At 46.6% G+C, this 20,442-nt stretch overlaps 1 protein-coding gene across 2 annotated transcripts in view; it reads left to right on the top strand.

Moving 5' to 3' along the window:
- Nucleotides 1-20,442, top strand: part of LOC118078697 (solute carrier family 26 member 10) — a 36,533-nt gene that overhangs the window by 11,323 nt on the left and 4,768 nt on the right. For both annotated transcript variants that reach the window (XM_035102681.2, XM_035102670.2), the window contains exons 3-17: nucleotides 3,678-3,838; nucleotides 4,602-4,766; nucleotides 5,698-5,850; nucleotides 7,403-7,485; nucleotides 7,674-7,821; nucleotides 8,288-8,401; nucleotides 9,529-9,606; nucleotides 11,049-11,144; nucleotides 12,039-12,145; nucleotides 13,127-13,196; nucleotides 14,894-15,064; nucleotides 15,941-15,980; nucleotides 16,816-16,895; nucleotides 17,868-17,922; nucleotides 19,226-19,332. In XM_035102681.2, coding sequence (XP_034958572.1) covers nucleotides 3,678-3,838; nucleotides 4,602-4,766; nucleotides 5,698-5,850; nucleotides 7,403-7,485; nucleotides 7,674-7,821; nucleotides 8,288-8,401; nucleotides 9,529-9,606; nucleotides 11,049-11,144; nucleotides 12,039-12,145; nucleotides 13,127-13,196; nucleotides 14,894-15,064; nucleotides 15,941-15,980; nucleotides 16,816-16,895; nucleotides 17,868-17,922; nucleotides 19,226-19,332 — 1,628 coding nt within the window. The remainder of the gene's footprint in view (nucleotides 1-3,677; nucleotides 3,839-4,601; nucleotides 4,767-5,697; nucleotides 5,851-7,402; nucleotides 7,486-7,673; nucleotides 7,822-8,287; nucleotides 8,402-9,528; nucleotides 9,607-11,048; nucleotides 11,145-12,038; nucleotides 12,146-13,126; nucleotides 13,197-14,893; nucleotides 15,065-15,940; nucleotides 15,981-16,815; nucleotides 16,896-17,867; nucleotides 17,923-19,225; nucleotides 19,333-20,442) is intronic.

The raw sequence follows: 20,442 nt of genomic DNA, 5'->3' as shown, positions 1-20,442 counted from the left end.
AACCATTAATATATTAATACAGGGGTGTCAAACTCAAATTCATCGGGGGCTGCATCAGCAGTTTGGTCACCCTCAAAGGGCCGGTAGTATCTGTAGGACTATGTGTCCACTCTTTATTATCATAAATTATTGTCACTGCATTCAATTATTACTGTTTTTTGTAATAATGTAAGTAATAACTAACATAGTCAGAATAATGGCAAGTAGATATTCAAATGTACAATTATTGTACAATTTATTGAAAAATGATTTTTGGTAACTGCACTGGGTGGTGGAGGCTCGCTAGGGTTTCATGCAGGAGCTTTGCAGAGCTACTGGTACCTGGAGATGCTGGGGTCCTTCTGCATGCAGGACAGATGTTCTGCCAGTGAGCCACCACCCTTCACCAAAGGGACTGGCTGAGGTTGACTCACTGGAGCTGTTCTCCTGGTTCCAGGGTTTAAGGGCCAGAAGTATAAAGCAGCATCCTACCGTGATTCCCCCTTTTTAAGACACCGTCTTATAACTTTTTTTCCTCAAAAAAACACAGGGTGGCTTATTTTCGGTGGGTGTCTTTTTATTATTATTACTGTAAGTGGTTCCAGCAGCACGCACAGAGGTTCATCTGGACCTGAGTCTTTTTTTCTTCTTTTTGGTACCAGGTGAAAACGTTGTATTACCCCAGACTTTTTAGATGTGGTTTTATGACCATGTTACTGCTGATTTTTTAAAAAAAAAATCTGTTCTCCTTTAAAGTTGGTTTGAATGAGGCTCGGGGTGCTCTGCGTGCGCTGCTGGGTGTCGACCCAAGCCCCTGGGAGCTGGCAGGAGGAGGAGGAGGCTTGCTGGGTCGTCACCCAGCAGCGCGCGCAGAGCGCCCCGAGTCTCCGGCAGCCAGCAGCAGCAACGCTCCCAGAGACTCGGGGTGCTCTGCGCGCGCTGCTGTGTGACGACCCGACAAGCCTCCTCCTCCTCCTGCCAGCTCCCAGAGGCTTGGGACGGCACCCAGCAGCACGCACAGAGCGCCCCGAAGCCTCTGGAAGCCGGCAGGAGGAGGAGGAGGAGGAGGCTTGCCGGGTCGTCACTCAGCAGCGCGCGCGGAGCGCCCCGAGTCTCTGGGAGCGTTGCTGCTGCTGGCTGCACTTTAAATCCTCCTGCTCCTCCACGCGGCGCTGCTGGGTGCTTTGTCTGTGCTTCAGCAGCAGCAGCAGCAGCCGTTTCTAGGCGCCGAGGTATGGCAGGAGGAGGAGGATTCAAAGTGCTACAGAGCACTGCTGCGTCGCAGAGGCTTGGGACTCTCCGTGCGGCGCTGCTGGGCGCTGACCTGGCAAGCTGCCTCCTCCTTCTCCTGCTGTGGCTCGGGGTGCTCCACGCAGCGCTGCTCCGGCCGCCTTTCTACCCCCCCAGGCCCCAGCTGTTTGTCGGCACTTTGTCGGCGCGGCGCTTCAGCAGCAAGGTCCCGCTGGCTGGGGCGCTCGGCGGGCCACATGACGAGGTCTGGCGGGCCGGATTTGGCCCCCGGGCCTTGTGTTTGACACCCGTGTATTAATACATTAAAAAGTTAAAGCAATTGCATATATAAAAACAAATTGAAACCGAGTTCAGATAACAATTGAGATAAAGCCTTGTTGAAAGAGGAAAGGCAGACACAGAAAAGGCAACCAAAATGGTGATTATATCTGCAGCAGTATAATACTACTGATACTAATACTATAAATAATGGATTATATCCAATGTTAGTCATACTCAGAGTAGACCCATTCAAATTAATGGACACAGCTAAATTAGGCCCATTCATTCCAATGGGTCTGCTCTGAGTAGAACTTTGCTGAATACAATTAAATGTGCCTCAGTCCAGTATACCTGAAGGAACGTCTCCACCCCCATCGTTCTGCCCGGACACTGAGGTCCAGCTCCGAGGGCCTTCTTGCGGTTCCTCATTGCGAGAAGCCAAGTTGCAGGGAACCAGGCAGAAGGCCTTCTCGGTGGTGGCGCCTGCCCTGTGGAACGGAACGCCCTCCCATCAGATGTCAAAAAGGAAAACAGCTACCAGATTTTTAGAAGACATCTGAAGGCAGCCCTGTTTAGGGAGGCTTTTAATGTTTAAGAAATTAGTATATTTTAATGTTTCTGTTGGAAGCCGCCCAGAGTGGCTGGGGAAACCCAGCCAGATGGGCGGCAGGGTATAAATAATAAATTATTATTATTATTATTATTATTATTATTATTATTATTATTATTCAGACACCTGGCACCTTTTTAAAGAAGTGGCTAAGCCAAAGAAGGAGAGGAAGAAGGCTAAGGACAGGATAACTTGAGGAAATAAATTCTGCCCTGTCTGATTTCTCTCTCTGTGTATGAAAATGTGTATGTGTGCACTATAATATATTACACACATAACAAACCCATACGTGCCAGATTCCAAGATCCTGTTACACAATGCATTCGTTGGCCAGGCCTGCTTCACGCAATGAAGGGAGGGCCAGGTCTGCTTCTAAACAACTGTGGCTGCCAAGGCAAGTTTAGGCCCACCAGGGTGGCCTCCCTGAATGCAACATTTTACTGGTATAAGTGGATGGTCGCTATTCACTTTTGCAAAGGAAAATAATGTGCTGCATTTGGAAATCCTGTGGTAGTGAGGACAAAATTTCACCCTTGATTCTTGGATCAGTCCTCTCACACATCAATCCTATAGGGCAGCTTTCATCAACTTGCCCTCCAGATATACAATTCCTTTTCATCACACATGCACACTTCCAGGCTACCATTGCTTGTTCATAGGGTAATAGTGGTACAGTAATACATTTAATTTGGGCATATTTATAAATATGAAATTATAGATAAGGAATTTCAAATGTTCCAGATATATATATTCTGGAACATTTGAAATGTAAGAATGCCCCTCAACCTGTGTTTGCTCTTAAAGCTCATATACTGGTGCATTGGACTGAAAATTGTGTTTGACTAGCATGCCACGTGGGTGTGGCGGGGGGGGGGGAGATCCTTCCATTGCCATAAAGTTCACTGTGTGGTCTTTGTCATCAGGGCCGGCCCTATGGCCAGGCCCCCGGCAGCCGCGCTGTGCGCTGCGTCCGCCTGCCCGGCCGCACAGCTCCGCCCGCGCAGCTCCGCATCAAATATACTTAAGACGGCCCTGTTTGTCATTGTCAGCCTATTCTGTTTCAGCCATCCAAGACCTGTAGGATGGAACAGGCTGCAAATGGAGATTTTTCAGCTTTCTGAATGTAGAGAGATATCCAATGTATTGTTCAGCTGGAAAGTAGGAATGGGTGGCACTGCTGCTGCCAGGATCATGAATGAACGTCACAATGCCATGTAACCCAGGTCACTATTTTTGGGTGGGATTCAGTTACATACTGATTTGGAAGTATTTGTGCAACAAACCTGCTTCCACAAAAGAGCAGGCGAAGGGAAATGCACTGTGATAACACTTTCTTTGATGCAATGTCATCTAACTGCCCCGTGAACAAATCAGAATGAATGCTCACTCAGCCAATGTTGTCCAGCCAGGATGAATGCTGAATAAACAGGGCATCTGGAAGCACCTCCAGTATACTGTTGAGGGGAAAATAGGAATTGATGGTACTGAGTGTCATGGTGTTATTGTCGCCCAGGATGGGACATGCAGAGATTTCATTCGTTCCTCCCTTCCTTCTCCCCTTTCCTGCTCTCCAAAGGCACCTTTGCTGTGGTCAGTCTGATGACGGGCTCCGTGGTGGAGCGTTTGGTTCCTGAGCCCCTGCAGTCCAATGGCACCATCCCTGCAGAAGCAGCTTTGCTGGAGGCGCAGCGCATTGGTGTGGCGGCCGCCATGGCCTTCCTAGTGGGGCTGCTCATGGTAAGTCAAAGGGCTGCTTTGGGAAGACTGAGCACATCACAGAGGGGGACTTGAGCCAGAGCCTTGGAACAGTGCTATGGCTTTCGTCCTGGGGGGATTCTTGGGCTGCCCTTGGCTAATCAGAAGGGCTGATAAACTAGGGGTTTATGAGCATGGAAGCTTGAGTCTTAGCTATAGAATCATAGAATTGTAGAGTTGGAAGGGACCACAAGGGTCATCTAGTCCAAACCCCTGCAATGCAGGAATCTTTTGCCCAACATGGGGCTCAAACCCACGACCCTGAGATTAAGAGTCTCATGCTCTCCTGACTGAGCTATCCCAGCTGTCTTAGCTAATAGCTATTCTTATATCTCTCCTCCAGCAAGCTCACTTGATCCCCACCCCCCAAAAACCCTTTAAAATCCTTTTAAGAAACCAGTATTTGTATAATCCCTTTGAAGAGCCATCTGTTCTAAAGTCCGTCACCACCTCGTGGCAATGAATTCCATGCTAATTGTTTATTGTGCTGAGAACAATTTCCTTTTGTCTGTGTTGTGCTCCTGGTGGCACCTTGTTATATGGCCTCTGGAAAGCTTACTTGGCCACACATTTTCAGGCATACTTCCACAATGATAAGGACTAGAAACTTGCTTTCTTAAAAGAATGAAAGCTGAGAAGGCTTGCTTCTGCGCCCAGTGCCACAATCAGTGTTTTTTCTGCCTGTGGAATCTCAGCAGACACACAATTCATGCAGCTACTGCTGACATCGTCCCCTCTTCCCCAGACAGGGATGTTTACACTTCACCTGGGCTTCCTTTCCACCTACCTCGCGGAGCCTGTTGTCAAGGCCTTTACCTGTGGTGCTGCTTTGCACGTGGTGGTGTCTCAGCTCCAGAGCCTCCTGGGCTTGCCACTCCCACGCCCCGCTGGCTGCTTCGCCATCTTCAAGGTATGTGGATCCACATTCGGGGGTGGGTGTGTGCAGACATCTCTGCTTATGAAGCTACCAGAAATGTAAATGCAGAAGGAGAACGCCTTTCTTATTCCTAGACACCACCTCCTGGATGCAATCCATAAGATATTTTGTTCCTCTGAGCTAATATGAGTGTCCTTGCTTTCTCCACTGCTTCTCTCTCAATCCATGGTGCTTTCAGAAGTTTGAGTGGGGCAAAGGGGGCGTTGCCCCGCCAACCTCAGCCTGGCTTCAGCCAGCCCCTCACTTACCTACCTTTTTGCAACCATTCTAGAGTGTGACACTGGCTGCCAGTTTAGTTCCAGTGCTGCCCTTGCAGAGGGAGGAGAAGACTGGGGACAAAACTAGAATTAGTTGACTAATGGTTGGCCACTGTGATGACAGACTGCTGAACTAGATGGGCAATTGGTTTCATGAGGCAAGGTGAGGTGACCACTTCAGGCAGCAGAATCCACAGGGCCAGCAGATCCCGATATAGATATTTATTTTCCCCCCCCTTTTCTGATGTAGATCTTCCCTCACCCCTTCTTCCCTGGTGGGGAGACAAACATTGTTTTGTGGTTCACCTCAGGGGCCAAAATATCTTGGGCCGGCCCTGAATTTGACCTACATTCTTATGGCTTTGTCACTGGCTCTGGGTCTGGCTCCACCTGCTGTTGGTCTTCCTGCCACTGACCCTGCCAATTCCAGTGCACACCAGCCACCCTGGGCAGCTTTGTGGCAGATCCGGTTTGCTGAAACAGGCTGCCGATGGTCGTGTTTTGATAGCTGCTAGAAGGTTCCAATAAGCCTCGCTGCTCCCTCCTCCCAGGCTGCTAGAAGCATTCCAGTCCACCCTCGGATGGAAGACCTGGCTGCCCTTTGTGAATGACATGCCAGGTGCCCATGTTTCTGCATTTCCCCCTAGACACTGGCATCTGTTGTGGAAGCCTTGCCCTTAACCAACACAGCAGAACTGCTCATCTCAGGCTTCTGCTTGGCTGTCTTGGTGCCCATCAAAGAGATCAACAACCGCTACCGGAGCCGGCTGTGGGTCCCCATCCCGGGAGAGATCATCATGGTATGTTTGAAGTATTAGTCAAGGATGTCTTTTGTCATACAGACAGCTGGTGACTCCCTGCAAAGGAAAGTCACATTTTATCACTTACAAAAAATGTAAATTCAGCTAATTTGCTCATACTTCCTTTGTATATTTCTTCTTCCAAGTCTGAGGTCATCAAAAGATTTGGATGGGTGGGTAGAGCAGGCATGAAGAGTAGTGAAGAATAAAGTGTAGATGAGGCAAGGATAGGCATGGATGCTGGAGATATGTGGGCGGGGGGGGGAGATATAATTGTGGCGGGGGGCAGGAGCTGAGGCACTGGGGGCACTGGGGATGAAGGGCTAAATTAGATCTGTCATTAAATGCATATTTTAATTCATTAAATGCATATTTTAAAAACAAAAAATACTAATAGCAGTCAATGGAAGAGGTGAGTAATAATTATTCAGATTGTAGCCGGTGAAGAGGGGGAGTTCAAATCTTTCATTCTATGCTATGGTGCTGAAGAAAATACTTCTTCATAGTGGGGTCAGGACCTAGGGAAACCTATCCCAGTGGAGAAGTGGGAGAAGCTATGGAAAAAAGATTTAGAATTTACACCCAACTATGATTTAAAGGAAAACATCTTGAAGATGCAGAATAGATGGTACCTGACCCCACTTAAAATGCCCAAAATTTATCCAGGAACCAGCAACCTATGCTGGAGGTGCAAAAAGGAGGTTGGCTCTTTTATCCATATATGGTGGAATTGTAGTATAATTAGAGAATTTTGGGAAATGCTTTATAACGAATTAAAGAAAATATTAAAATACTCTTTCAAGAAAAACCCGGAAATGTTCCTTCTAGGAATGATATCTGAGGACATTCAACCCAAGGACAGGTGTGTAGTCAGCTATGCGGTAGCAGCTGCTAGGTTATTAGTTGCAAAAAATTGGAAAACCTCGGTAAACCCAAGTAAAGATGAATGGCAGATAAAATTATTCAATTATTATAATCTAGCAAAAAATTACGAAGAAATTAGAGGAAAGAATTCAGAGGACACCGTTAAAATTTGGAAATCATTTATTAATTACATCAAGAGCAAATTGGAAAACCCAAATGTAATCTCAGATGCTTAACGATTTTGTCACGAATATTTGATTTAGAAAATGTGCAACTACATGTATTTTGCTGTGTCTTTTTTCTTCTTTTCTTTAATAGTTAAATAAATTAAGGTATGTAAATAATATGTGGAACACAAGGATAAGCCCAAAACAGGATGGAAAGTGCGGGGGGTGGGGAATGGGGAGGGAGGGAGGGGGTAAAACAAAAACGATATTTCAATGGGATATAAGTTTTTGTTTATTGGTTTTAATGATCTGTACTAGTTTTCGAGTTGATTGTATTTGACTTGTTTTTTTGTGTGCTATCAATAAAGATTTATTTATAATAATAAAAAAAAATTGGAGCACCTAGCGGGACAGCGGCTATAGCAGCAGCTCTTAAAAGCAAATGAGGAGGTTCTTTTTAAAAGTCACACAGCTTACAGGCCTTTGGACTGACGCTGGGTCTGTTTGTCGTTTTTTGGCAGGTACTGCTGGCTACTGGGATCTGCTTTGCTTCCTCCCTAAACACTCACTATAAGGTGCAGGTTGTTGGACACCTCCCAGCAGGGTAAGACCCCCTTTTTCTCTCTCTCTGTCCTCCCCATGGCTGAGGGTCAAGTCACCGCTGCCCTGTTGGCATGGCAACAGAAGTGCGGCTTCCAAACTCTGCCTACCCCTGGTTGTTGGGGAAGGGCAGGGGATGGTCTCTGTCCCTGGGGCACAGGGTGACTCCCATTCCACCATTCTTTCATGCAGGTTCCCAGAGCCCCAGCTCCCAGACCTGCATCTGCTGCCCCAAGTGCTGGGTGACACGGTGGCCATCACTTTTGTGGCCTACGCCATCTCAGTGTCATTGGCCATGATCTACGCTGAGAAGCACCACTATGTCATTGACCCCAACCAGGTGTGTGTCCAGCCTGGAGAGCTTAGGGCCCCCTCAGGGTGGGGGAGGCAGAACCTGGACACATTCAGTCATGGATACTGTTCCCTTTGCTTGCCAAGCCGCCAGGCTCCCTAGTGCCTCCTATTGCGTGGAAACAGAATGCTGGGTTAGATGGGCCTTTGGGTCTGATCCAGAAGGGGCCTTCTTATGTTCCTATGACCCTCCACTTAAAAATTGTCTCTGTTTGTAGTGGAGGCTTAGCTTGAGAGTTCTTTATTTCTTGCTTGAGGCCAGAGATAAGGAACCTCTTGTCTTCCAGATGTTGCTGAACTACAGCACCTATCATCCCTGACCATTGACTGTGCTGACTGGGGCTGATAGGAGTTGGAGTCCCAACACCTGCCCTGGATACACCTGCCCACCCCTTGCTTCAAGTTCAGCCAGCTAAGACCCTGCTCTTACTTTGCCTTCCTCTGCCCTCCTACAGGAACTACTGGCTCATGGCCTCTCAAACCTGGTCTCCTCCATGTTCACCTGTTTCCCCAGTTCAGCCACACTGGCTACAACAAACATCTTGGAAAGTGCTGGTGGATGCACACAGGTATAAGGCACACAGGTATAGGGCGGACGGAAGTTCAGCAACATCTAGAGCAGTGGTTCTTGACCTTCCTAATGCCGTGACCTTTTAATACAGTTCCTCATGTTGTGGTGACCCCCAACCATAAAATTATTTTCGTTGCTACTTCATAACTGTAATTTTGCTACTGTTATAAATCATAATGTAAATATCTGATATGCAGGATGTATTTTCATTGTTACAAATGGAACGCTTCGTCTGAGGCGACAGGAGGTTGGGTGTGCAACCTGCCATCGGAGGAACCCTCCTACCCCACAATGCCAGGGTGGGGCTCTCCCTGCCCCAGAGCCAAGGCGAGAGAGCTGTATATGGGCTTGAGGCACACGAGTTGCACCTCCAATTCCCACCATTAGAGGGCACTGGTGACACATAAACAGTAACTAGTTCATCAATCACAGGGGTGTTTTTATTCATTTATTTTCTTTATTAAAATACTGTATATCCCTGAGCCCATGAAACATTCTAAACATTCTAAAGGTTTTATAGTTTCTTATCTCCTTGGCTCGGGGATTGCATAACTCCATACCCTCCAACATTTCCCCGTTGAAAACAGGGACATCCTAAGGAAAAGCAGAACATTCTGGGATCAAATCAGAAACCAGGATGGCTTCTGCAAATCCAGGACTGTCTCTGGAAAATAGAGATACCTGGAGGGTCTGTAATAATTAGCAAATGCATTTTGTGATCTGGAGGTTTAAACTAGGATAAAGTATGCATAAAAATGCACCCCTCAGTGAAAATGGTGTATGAAATATAAGGGGAAATTGTGTTGCAAAATGGTGTATATTAGGCAAAATTGCATGCAAAATCATGTCTATCAGAAGAAATCATATGAAAATTTTGGTGAATTTTCATGAGGACATTTTTTTAAAGAATTCATTATACTCATGTATCCAAGGCTGACCTGGGTAGCTGGAGGTCCACTCAACATTATGGGGAATACAGGTGTTTATTTGGTACCACTGGTGTTTTCTACTTTACTGGTGTTGTGCTATACTAAGGCAGAACAATGTCCCTTGGTTGCCAGTGGACCTTCATGTTATTTTCTGTTATTATCTTGGCTACGACTAACCAGCCTTCCTTGCCCACAGCTCTCTGGCCTCTTCACCAGTGCTGTTGTCCTGGTGGTCTTGCTATGGATTGGACCTCTCTTCTACTACTTACCCAAGGTGAGCTAATTGATAATGTGTAGGAGTGGGGGGGAGAATAGGGGGTTATTCAAAGGGCAGCTCGTTATGCTCAGCCAATCCTGATACAAAATTAAATCATGTGCTCTAGGCATCATTGATATATCTTGGTAACATATTTTACACAAATTTTGGGTCCCCTGGGCATCTTCATTTACTTGCTGCTAGCACAAAGGCTTGACTCACATGCCATATATTAAAACAGGCATCCACAAACTTCGGCCCTCCAGATGTTTTGGACTACAATTCCCATCATCCCTGACCACTGGTCCTGTTAGCTAGGGATCATGGGAGTTGTAGGCCAAAACATCTGGAGGGCCACAGTTTGGGGATGCCTGTATTAAAAGCACATATCCTGTCAAAGAATCCTGGGAACTGTATTTAAAGGGTGCTAGGAATTGTAGAATTGTAGTTCCGTGAGAGGTAAACTACATTTCCCAGCTGTGTTATTTTGTTTGGTGTTCGGAAGAGACATGCTTTAAATGTACAGTGTGTGCAGTCATACACTCTTGCTACACATTTTGTTTCCATGCCAGCTGTTCAGCCTGGAATTTACCTCTTTAGTTTTTATAGAGAATCTGGTGGCTATAAGTCATTGTTGCCCACCCATTTCTTCCCACTGATCTCTGCAAAATGGTAATGCACACTTGCAGCACCAGCCTGTCCAATGTGGACTAACAGCATGCTATGGAAGCTGTTCAACACTATTTGGCCTGTAATGAGAAGCTTCTTCCCTGCAGCTTCTGCCTCCTGTTCAGTGTGACTGTGGAATTACTAATGAATTGCTCCTTAATTGTTTTATCAGTTCTTGCTGAGCTAGCACTATTTCACAATAAAAACATAAGATAGGAAACTGGTAATTAAAGCTCTCCCCCCCCCACACACACACACTACCAAAGGGAACAGGAATTAGGGGTTTATTTTTAAAACAGTCAAATGTTATGTAAATGTCATTAATTAAATTATTATATATAGAATCATAGAATCATAGAGTTGGAAGAGACCACAAGGGCCATCCAATCCAACCCCCTGCCAAGCAGGAAACACCATCAAAGCATTCTTGACAGATGCCTGTCAAGCCTCCGCTTAAAGACCTCCAAAGAAGGACCAATTAAGGAGGTCAGGAGTGCTGCATCCCCGCTGAACAGCAAGCAGCCCCAGGGCAGAAGGAGAAAGCTTCTAATTAAAGTTGTAAGGGGGCTTTACTGAATGGGGCTTACTTCTGCATAAACATTATCAGAGGATCTTGACCATGGGAATTACCCATTGCTGGATAATGCTGTGCAGAACCACTATTTTAATTCTGTTTTGAACCAATCACAGAAAAACAATGCCTCAGTGGTGTTCAAGAGCCATGGTATGGAAGTGGGACAGTATGTTAAAGAAACCCCTCATTTCACGCCTCTTTTCTCTCTCATGTCTAGGCTGTCCTGGCCTGCATCAATATCACCAGCCTTCGGCAGATGTTTCTGCAGTTCCAGGACCTGCCCGAGCTGTGGAGGATCAGCCCCATTGACTTCGTAAGCCATGACAGCATCTGAGAATGGACCAGTTTCTCTTTTTTTTTGTTTTTTTTGTTTTGTTTTAAAAAACAAGTTTATTAATCAATTTAAAATATGACATAGAGCAAAAGCATATATGGCAACAGTATAACACAAATACATCTAATCTTATAGATCATGACCATTGCCTATATCCAAGAATGGACCAGTTTCCAATCTAGCAGTTGGAAATTAAGAACTGAATATGTTCCTTCCCTATCAAAAATGTTTACATTGCTACCAGGCTTTTGCAATTGGAATGGATAGGTCCACAGTTTTCAGTAATGGCCTATAGTAGGGATGAAGAATCTTTCTTTCTCCCCCACCCATATTTTGTTGAACTACAACTCCCATCATCCCTGACCATTGGTCATACAGACGGGCTGATGGGAGTTGGAGTTCAGCAACATCTGGAGGGCCACAGGTTAGTCACCCCTGTCATATTGGCAGAGCCTGTGGCCCCCATCATGCCAAACAGCCATGGCACTCGGGAGCTTAATCTGAAGGCCATACGAGCTAGTCTGTTACCTCTCACAGTGAACTGGTGTGAAACTGCCTTGTGAACGGGTCCAGTCCTTAGCCATTGTGGCTCCAGTTTTCTGAGACGTCCTCTTGGCCTACTGTAATAGTTCCTTGCATTAGGCCAGTTTCCTGCCAGAAGAATGTGATTATGTGAACCAGACCTGAGTCAGCAGAGGGCAAGATGGAAGGCTGGGCCAGTGAAGGATTGAACAGCAGGAGTTCCAAGTGTCAAAGCTGGTAGCCAAAGTTGAGCAGTGCTGGTTGTGGCTCAGATCTGTAACCTCAGGTGCTAAGCTGTTCTCCTCCCAGGATTCCTTGTGATTCTATCCCACCCTTTCTCATCCATTGCAGACGTTGTGGGTGGTCACGTGGCTTTCTGTGGTTGTGCTCAACGTGGACCTTGGCTTGGCGGTGGGGGTTGTGTTCTCCATGATGACGGTTGTTTGCCGCACACAGAGGTATTTCCTTCTCTGTCCTCTTCCTCTGCTTTCTCCTCTTGTCAAATGTTAGATCAGGCCCAGCTGCTAGGATTAGGTGCCCCTAGTTGGGATTGTGGGGATCCTGCAAGGCTATAAAATTGGGGTGAGGAACTTCTTCCTGTTGAGGGCTGCATTGCTAGTGGTGGGCAGGGTAGAGTCTGCAGCACTGAAAGATTGCATAGCATTCCTGCCCCATCTCTCCCTCTCCACATCTCTCTGCTGGGGGCCACGTGGAATTAAAGATGGGGAAGGGCTATGGCTCAGTGATAGGGCGTCGTCTTTGCATGCAAAAGGTCCCAGATTCAATCCTCAGCATCTCCAGGTAGGACAGGGAAAGACTTCCTATCTGACACCCTGGAGAGCGGCTGCAAGCCAATGTAGGCCAGGATGAGGAGCCTACAATCCGCCAGATGTTGCTGGACTACAAGTCCCATCATCCCTTGCCATCTGCAGCTGATAGGAACTGCAGTTCATCCACATCTGAAGTGCCTGAGATTCCTCACCCATAGTGTAGACCAGGCACCCCCAAACTTTGGCCCTCCAGATGTTTTGGCCTACAACTCCCACAATCCCCAGCTAACAGGACCACTGTCAGGGATGATGGGAATTGTAGTCCAAAACATCTGCAGGGCTGAAGTTTGGGGGTGCCTGGTGTAGACCCTGAGCTAGTGTTGTCCCTCCCAGAAACTGGAGCAGTACTAGCACGGAGGGGGAACTGCAATGTGGGCTTCTGCCATGTGGCCTGAGGCTCCCCACATTACCCTGGTGGTACATGAATGAGCTGTGTCACAGCAGCTCCCCTGCAGCAAAGGTCCCACGAGAAGGAGCCTGCGCTGGGGCTGAGAGGGAGCCTATGGTTCCCTACAACCTTCCACCTCCAACCATGTTTGCTGTATGTTGAGGGAGCTGTGTCCAGATAATTGCCCATTTGCCCCTCATGTCGCTTTGTCATTCTTACAGGGCGGAGTGCTCAGTTCTGGGCAGGGCAGGGGACACAGAGATCTACAAGCCTGTCAAGTACAACAGCAAGGTAAGAGTCGTGCAAACAATCATAGGAACACACGCCACATGCATGTCTGAAATTGCAGCCCCAAAGCACTCACTGCAGGGAGCCTGAATCTCAGCATTGAAATTGGTGGGGCTACTCCAGTGCAAGTGTGCCCAATCCACACTGGCTGAACACACGCGTGCTAATCTCTTGATAGGCTATTTATAGCACAGGTGGGGCACCTGTGGCCCTCCAGAGGCAGCAGAACTACAACTCCTCTCAGCCCTGACCATAGGCCATGCTGGCTGGGACTGATGGGAGTTGAAGTCCAGCAATACCAGGCGGCTTCCCAGCCAAGCTTTCGAAGGATCAGAACCTGCAGGTGGGTGTGAAGTGAGGACTCATCCCACTGCTTCCCCCCTGGAAAACCTGATTGCTGTTAAATCAAAACAAACGTCACTCATTTATTCTGCGGACTGAATTCAGCAGATTTTCCTGGGGAAAGTGATGGGACAAGTGAAAGCTCAGGACAAGTGGGAAGCCTCTTGGACCCATGGTTTCGAGGCACAGGACAAGCAGAAGTGTGTGCGAGTTCTGAGTTTTCCGTGTTCTAGAATGGAAATTAGCCACACTGGAGAAGATGGCAATTATCCCAGGATGATGTGGAAAGGTAGCAAATGTAGCAGATGCTCCTTGGAGAGGGAGCAAGCCTCGCTATACTCAAGGGGGCATGCTTTTGAGGTGACATGTGTAGGGATGTGGTGGCAACTTAGGCTGTCATTCAAACCCCACTACCTGTGTGTAAGCCCCATTGAATTCAGTAGGACTTACTTCTGAGTAGGCGGGGTTAGGTCTGTGGTTTAAAAGGATCAGAAATATTTATTACAACCATTTGCTCGGTCCCAGCTCCTGCTCACCTAGCAGTTCGAAAGCACATCAAAGTGCAAGTAGATAAATAGGGACCGCTCCAGCGGGAAGGTAAACAGCGTTTCCGTGCGCTGCTCTGGTTCTCCAGAAGCAGCTTTGTCATGCTGGCCACATGACCCGGAAGCTGTCTGTGGACAAACGCCGGCTCCCTCGGCCTATAGAGCGAGATGAGCACTGCAACCCCAGAGATACCATTGCCCCCCAACTGGAGAGGCTTGCTGACCTTCCAGATAAGCCTAAACTTAATGCTCTCCTCTAAGGCAAAGATCAAAAGATGACCTGGATGGTCACCAGATTCTGCGCACAGATTTGTAGGTGTAGACCATCCTCCCGGAACAAATTAGTCTGCTGGGAAAACAGTTGAAGTGAGCCTCCAGGGTGATAGGGCCAATCTGCATGGTATCTCAAACTTTAAAATTTTAGGTTCTCACGTGTCTATGCATTTAACTTAATTTTAATTCTAAAGCTGTTTGCTGTATATTGTTTTAAATGCATATTTTATTCTTGTGAAAGCTGTCCTAGATGTGCCTTTCGAGTTGGTCTATAACCGTAATAAACAAATGAGATGAGCCTCTTCTGTTGCTTGTCTGGGTGGAGGTGTGCATATCCATGTGGGTGTAGAAATCTCTGCTGTTTGCCTTACATTGCCTTTGTCCACAAAGGAAGGCAGCCCTGCTTCAGCCAAAAATTTGAAAGATGATGGGGTTTGTTTATTCATTTTAGGATGGGGTTAATTTTATTCACTTGGCCACCCTAGCCAGGCACAATGATGCATATGTACCCCATTTATCCACCCCATCCCTGCTTCTTAGTGCTTTGAGATCCCAGGTGTGAAGATTATAAGCTACCAGGCTCCCATCTACTATGGGAACCGCAGCTTCTTTCGCGACACTCTGAGCCAACTTGTGGGACTCAACCAAGACTGCGAGAAGCACGAGGACCAAGTTCCAGGCATCGAGCTCAAGATGGACATCAGCACTGTGGTAATGTGGCAACCCAGGGTGGGAGGGGGGAAGAAAAAGATGGAGGGAAGTAGAGTAGAAAATTTGGGGTGGAATTCAGAATTAGCCAAGAATTTGTGCCTAAGTTTGCTTGCATTTTTCCTTTTCCTTTTGTGTGGAAACTGGTCAACTGTGGTCAACATCTTCTCACTGATATTCATAAGCCACTCTGGGAATGCTTTCCTAGCGAAGAGCAGGATAAAAATATTAGTCATAAATAACAGAATCAAGTTAACACAATTCTTGCTAGTCAGAGTGGGAGCCAATGGAGTTGGTCTCCATCTGTCTTGGGAGATATTGGAGGAGTGTGCCTTTGGGGGAGAACTCAGACTGTTGTAAGGCTGTAGCACCTGCTGTGGCTGTAGAGACTGATACAGGATGAACATGTTTTGTTGCAGCTGGGGCGGATGAAGGCATCCATTCATGCTGCTGCAAATGGAGCATGGCATTTCTTCTCTCTGCGGTCATTCCTCCTCTGGTCACTGCTATATCTACATGACCTGTCTCCAGGCACTATGGTCATCTGCAAGGGTGGGCTTGATGTTGTCAGCCTTCATGCCACATTTGCAGACATATTTGTAACACAGAGTTGGCAGCCAATAGGCCTAGTACCTGAAGCCAGCTCCCTGTAGAGCACATCCTTGGAAGACAATTCTGTGCTAGATACAGACCATTTGATTCAATAGAAACAAAGAACTAAGAACTATTGAGCCAAGGACCAAACTAGGTTTTGCTATAAAGCAGAGGTTTTAAAATAAATATAAATTAAACCCAAGGCTGGAGATTTTTTTCACTTTGTCTGGAGTTTAAATTCTTCTCACCTAAGTGGAGATTAACTGCTGTTGTTTTTCTTCCTAGGAGAGCAATGTCTCCGTCCTGGACAAAAAGCTTGGCTCAGGTAAGCAAAGGGTACCAGTTCCTGGTAAATCTTGCTTAGTCAACATGCATTTTGAACTCTGCAAATTGCAAAGCTGCTTAACTGTCCCTTTCCTGTATTCTGCTGAGGATACTGAATGAGTGTGCATGAAAGAGACTTGCCAGGAATGTTTTTTTCCTATGGAAGGACTGAGTGCCATTCATTTCTGCTACTCGGAACAAGTTCCTGGGCTCAGAATTCTTTAGCTCTCTCTCTGTGTGTGTGTGTGTGTGTGTGTTTGTTTGTTTGTTTGTTTGTTTGTTTCTCTCTCTCTCTCTCTCTCTCTCTCTCTCTCTCTCTCTCTCTCTCTCTCTCTGTGTGTGTGTGTGTGTGTGTGTGTCTTGCACCTGGATCTGGATGGTGGATCTTGGCGTTCTTGTAAAAATCAAATTACTTCTTGTAAGCCTTCAATCTTCCCAACTTTAAGCAAAATGCTGGGTGTCGTGTTTACACTAGACTGGTGTGACAAGAGTTGGTGCTGTGCACTGAGTCAGACCACTGGCCCATCTGGCTCAGTATTGTCTACACTGACTGTCAGCTGCTCTCCAAGGTATCAGATAGTAGTTTCTTTTCAGCCTGATCTGGAGATGCCAGAGGACTGAACATGTTGGGCTGGGATGAAGAAAAAGTTATGATCATGCAGCTGGAACAGGTTCCCATATGGAAAATGAGATTCATCTCCTCCTGTGAAAACTGGTTGGAGATGGGAAGCTTCTGAGCATGTGCAGAGCGTCACATGGCAAATTGTCACTGATGCTGCTGGGCTCAGGCTGTTGGATTCATTGCAGATTGTGGTCTGTCCACTTTGCTCTTCCAGGCGTGTCAGTACAGGCTGTCATTCTTGACTGCAGTGGAGTGTCCTTTGTGGACTCAGCTGGAGCCCGTCTACTTATTCAGGTACAAAAGGAAACGTATGTATGCGTACAAGTAACGAGGTGGCGCACTTGCCATCAAAATGCTCCCAGTCTAGATTGCCTGCCTTTGTTTTATTTATTTCAACTGTATTCTGCTGTTCCTCCATCTGACTGGATGTTAAATGCATATATATTTTTTGCATTTAATGTGCAGGGTGTTTTATTGTTGTTTTAAATGGAAAGCATCCACCCAGGTAGTGGGTGGGGGTGGAACTGTAATAATGTGGGCTAAAGAGGGAGGAAAGGTGAACATAACCTTTCTGGCAATCCCTCCTTGTTGCATTAGGAGGAAATTATTCCATTAGTGCCAAGTCCAGTTTGACTCTTAGAGTAAGTTTCATATGGCTCCCCAATTAGAAAATCTTTAGAAAATTCAGTAAATGGACTTCTGCCTGAGCATGGGCATAGTCAGGATTAATGGGGGGGGGCAGAACCAAGATATCTGTGATGCAATTGAGTCCAGTTATTATTTTAAAGGTAAAGGTAAAGGGACCCCGACCATTTGGTCCAGTCGTGACCGACTCTGGGGTTGCGGTGCTCATCTCGCGTTATTGGCCGAGGGAGCCAGCGTACAGCTTCCAGGTCATGTGGCCAGCATGACAAAGCCGCTTCTGGCAAACCAGAGCAGCACATGGAAACGCCATTTACCTTCCTATTTATCTACTTGCACTTTGATGTGCTTTCGAACTGCTAGGTTGGCAGGATTATGTAACTTACCAATGAACAATTGGGAATCAAGATTTCCCATAATGGAATCAAAAACAGTAGCAGAGACGATAGATTCCAAAATGGATTACAGAAATAGTTCCCCTGCCCCCCCCCGGTTGTGCAAATATCAGTAGCAAATTAGAAGATCACAGCATAGCTCCAGGGACCTAGCTATAATCACCGAGGCAGCTTGTGGTTAGAAGGCAATGTTTGCAATTCTCTAGTAATGGCTTCCTGTGCCTTGCAGGTGTGTGTAGAATGCCAAAAGGCAGGTGTGCAGATCCATTTGGCTTCCTGTAATGGTAAGTGAAAATAAAGGTGCCATCAGACCTCTTTCTTCCCCCATTGATTGTGTTCTGACGTATCTTAATATTGCATGGTTGTTATAATATAGAATTATTAAAATCAATATATTTAAAAGGCAGCTTGTCCCAATGCACATATTACCCAGAAGCAAGCCTGGGTTTGCCACCAGCTGTGCACTCAAGCATGGAGCAGCCGATTGCAACCCCTGGAGAGAATTCTGAGATGCGCTTCTGGTGTGCTCTCTGTTTTCTGCATGAGCCTTCCACCGTCTCTTTCTCCATCAAGCACTTCTGCCTGCATGACTGAGGGCCAAACTAGAGGTGGCAACAGAGATTTGTGATTGGGTCTCCCGTTTTCATTTATCTGCATTTTTGTAAAAAGCAGCAGGGATACCCAATTCACACCAGAAACACAGCATGGTGGTAGTGCTCCCTCTGTAATTCTGCTCTGAATAGCTATGGGGATTAGCTTTTACAGAGATATAAAGAAATGGGAAATCCATCCACAGCTCTGTCATCATCCTGACATAGACCACATCCATACCGTGCATTTACAGCACATTGCTTCCCTCAAGGAATTTTGTGCCTTGTAGTTTACCCTTCAGAGCTGCAATTATAGAATTGTAGAGTTGGAAGTGACCCTGGGGGTCATCTAGTCCAACCCTCTGCAATGTCGGGATATGCAGCTGTCCCAAACGGGGATCGAATGTGCAACCTTGACATTATCAGCACCTCACTCTGACCAACTGAATTATCCATTCCTAGCACCATAACAAATCACATTTGCCAGAATAATTTAGGGGAAGGCACAGTTTAAAGCAGGGGTCCCCAAACTAAGGCCCGGGGGCCGGATGCGGTCCAATCACCTTCTAAATCCGGCCTGCGGACGGTCCAGGAATCAGCATGTTTTTACATGAGTAGAATGTGTCCTTTTATTTAAAATGCATCTCTGGGTTATTTGTGGGGCATAGGAATTTTTACTTCTTTTCCAAAATATAGTCCGGCCCCCCACAAGGTCTGAGGGACAGTGGACTGGCCCCCTGCTGAAAAAGTTTGCTGACCCCTGATTTAAAGGTTTGGTGTGGATGTGGCCATAGTTAGGATGTAAGACCCAAAGATCACAAGTGCATGCTCACCTCTTGACTTGCCACTGACTCAGTTGAGGAAGCCTTACATACAAAACGATAGGTAAATCCTGCGTGCAGTGGTTTTGAGGGGTGGTGTCTTCCTCACACATGCAGGTCACCCCTTGAGGAATCAGACCTCACCCATATCCATTTATTTCCTCCTTTCCATCTAGTCGGTGTTTTACAGACCTTGAGGTCCTGTGGCCTTCTCCATCATCTTCCCCCACAGCAGATTTTTGTCACTGTGCACGATGCGGCTTCCTACCTTCAGCAGACTATGGTAAGAGGGAGGCTGAGGGTGCAGGCAGACAATAGGTGAGCCTTTGCTCTTCCTGGTTGCAATCCTAGCCCCTCTGGAACCCGCTTTGCAGCCCTGGGGAGGACAGGGTCTGACTTGGGAAAAAGCTCAGTTTTCCCCAACAACAATTGTGGGGTCATGGCTGTCCCCTTGGAGACTGAAAGTATAAACTCTTATCATTGAAATATTCCCAAGTGAAAAAGCTTTTTCTCCATGTAGAAAACTCTATGTCCAGCCTAGCCTTCTCTCTGGCATGGCCATTTTCTATGTGCAGGGATATTATTTTTCTATGCAGGAGCATTCCATCAAATGAACCCCCACCTGTAGTCATAAATGGACTAATCCAGACACAGATTTACCACTTCAGCTGCCAGGTGAAGACACTGGGCCTTCCCCCGGGGGCTTCAATGGAGGTTTATTGTGGAATCAGTGCTGCTCATGTATGAAGTTTCCCACACTATACGCATGGCATTCCCATCATCAATTCCTGTGTACTGTTTTTAAACATTTAATCTGGATTTTTCTCTGACTGCGGGGAATTTGTTGAGTAACAATAACCCATTATAAATCAATGAATTCCCTGCAATAAAAATGTGTGTAGGGTGATGCTGGGGTGGGGAGTCTATTGTGAAACATAGTAACTAAGGGGCAGGAATACTTGCTTGTGCACATGTTTTTACCTTTTTTTTTAAAAAAAAAAAAGTACACATGCAAAGAAAATGAAAAGGCAGTGGAGTATGGAGAGGGGGGGGGGACCAGCAGTGCAGAAACATTTCTTCAGTGAGTGCCCATGGCTGCAGGCAGGAAGCAATGGAACACTTATGAAAAGAAGAGAAATTACAGAAGTGTGGCAACCACAAAATGAAAAAAACAACCACCCATGTCTCAACCAACCATGTATTGCCCCAATCCAGGCGCACACCCTTTTCAGAGGAAAGTGGCTTTGCATGGTTGACAGTTTGCTTTTTGTTTTGCAATCTATTTGTTACAAAATACCTCTTGCTGTAGTAACGTTTAAAAAATGAGTGTTATTTCTGGCTCCCATGCAATCCCATATATAGGCTCTGTGTCTGTGCGGAGCTGGAGCTGGAG

Source organism: Zootoca vivipara, chromosome 2 (assembly GCF_963506605.1).
Source record: "Zootoca vivipara chromosome 2, rZooViv1.1, whole genome shotgun sequence".
In the NCBI taxonomy this organism is placed as follows: Eukaryota; Metazoa; Chordata; class Lepidosauria; order Squamata; family Lacertidae; genus Zootoca; species Zootoca vivipara.
The sequence above is the reverse complement of the archived record's forward strand: the minus strand, read 5'-3'. Positions and strand labels throughout refer to the sequence as shown.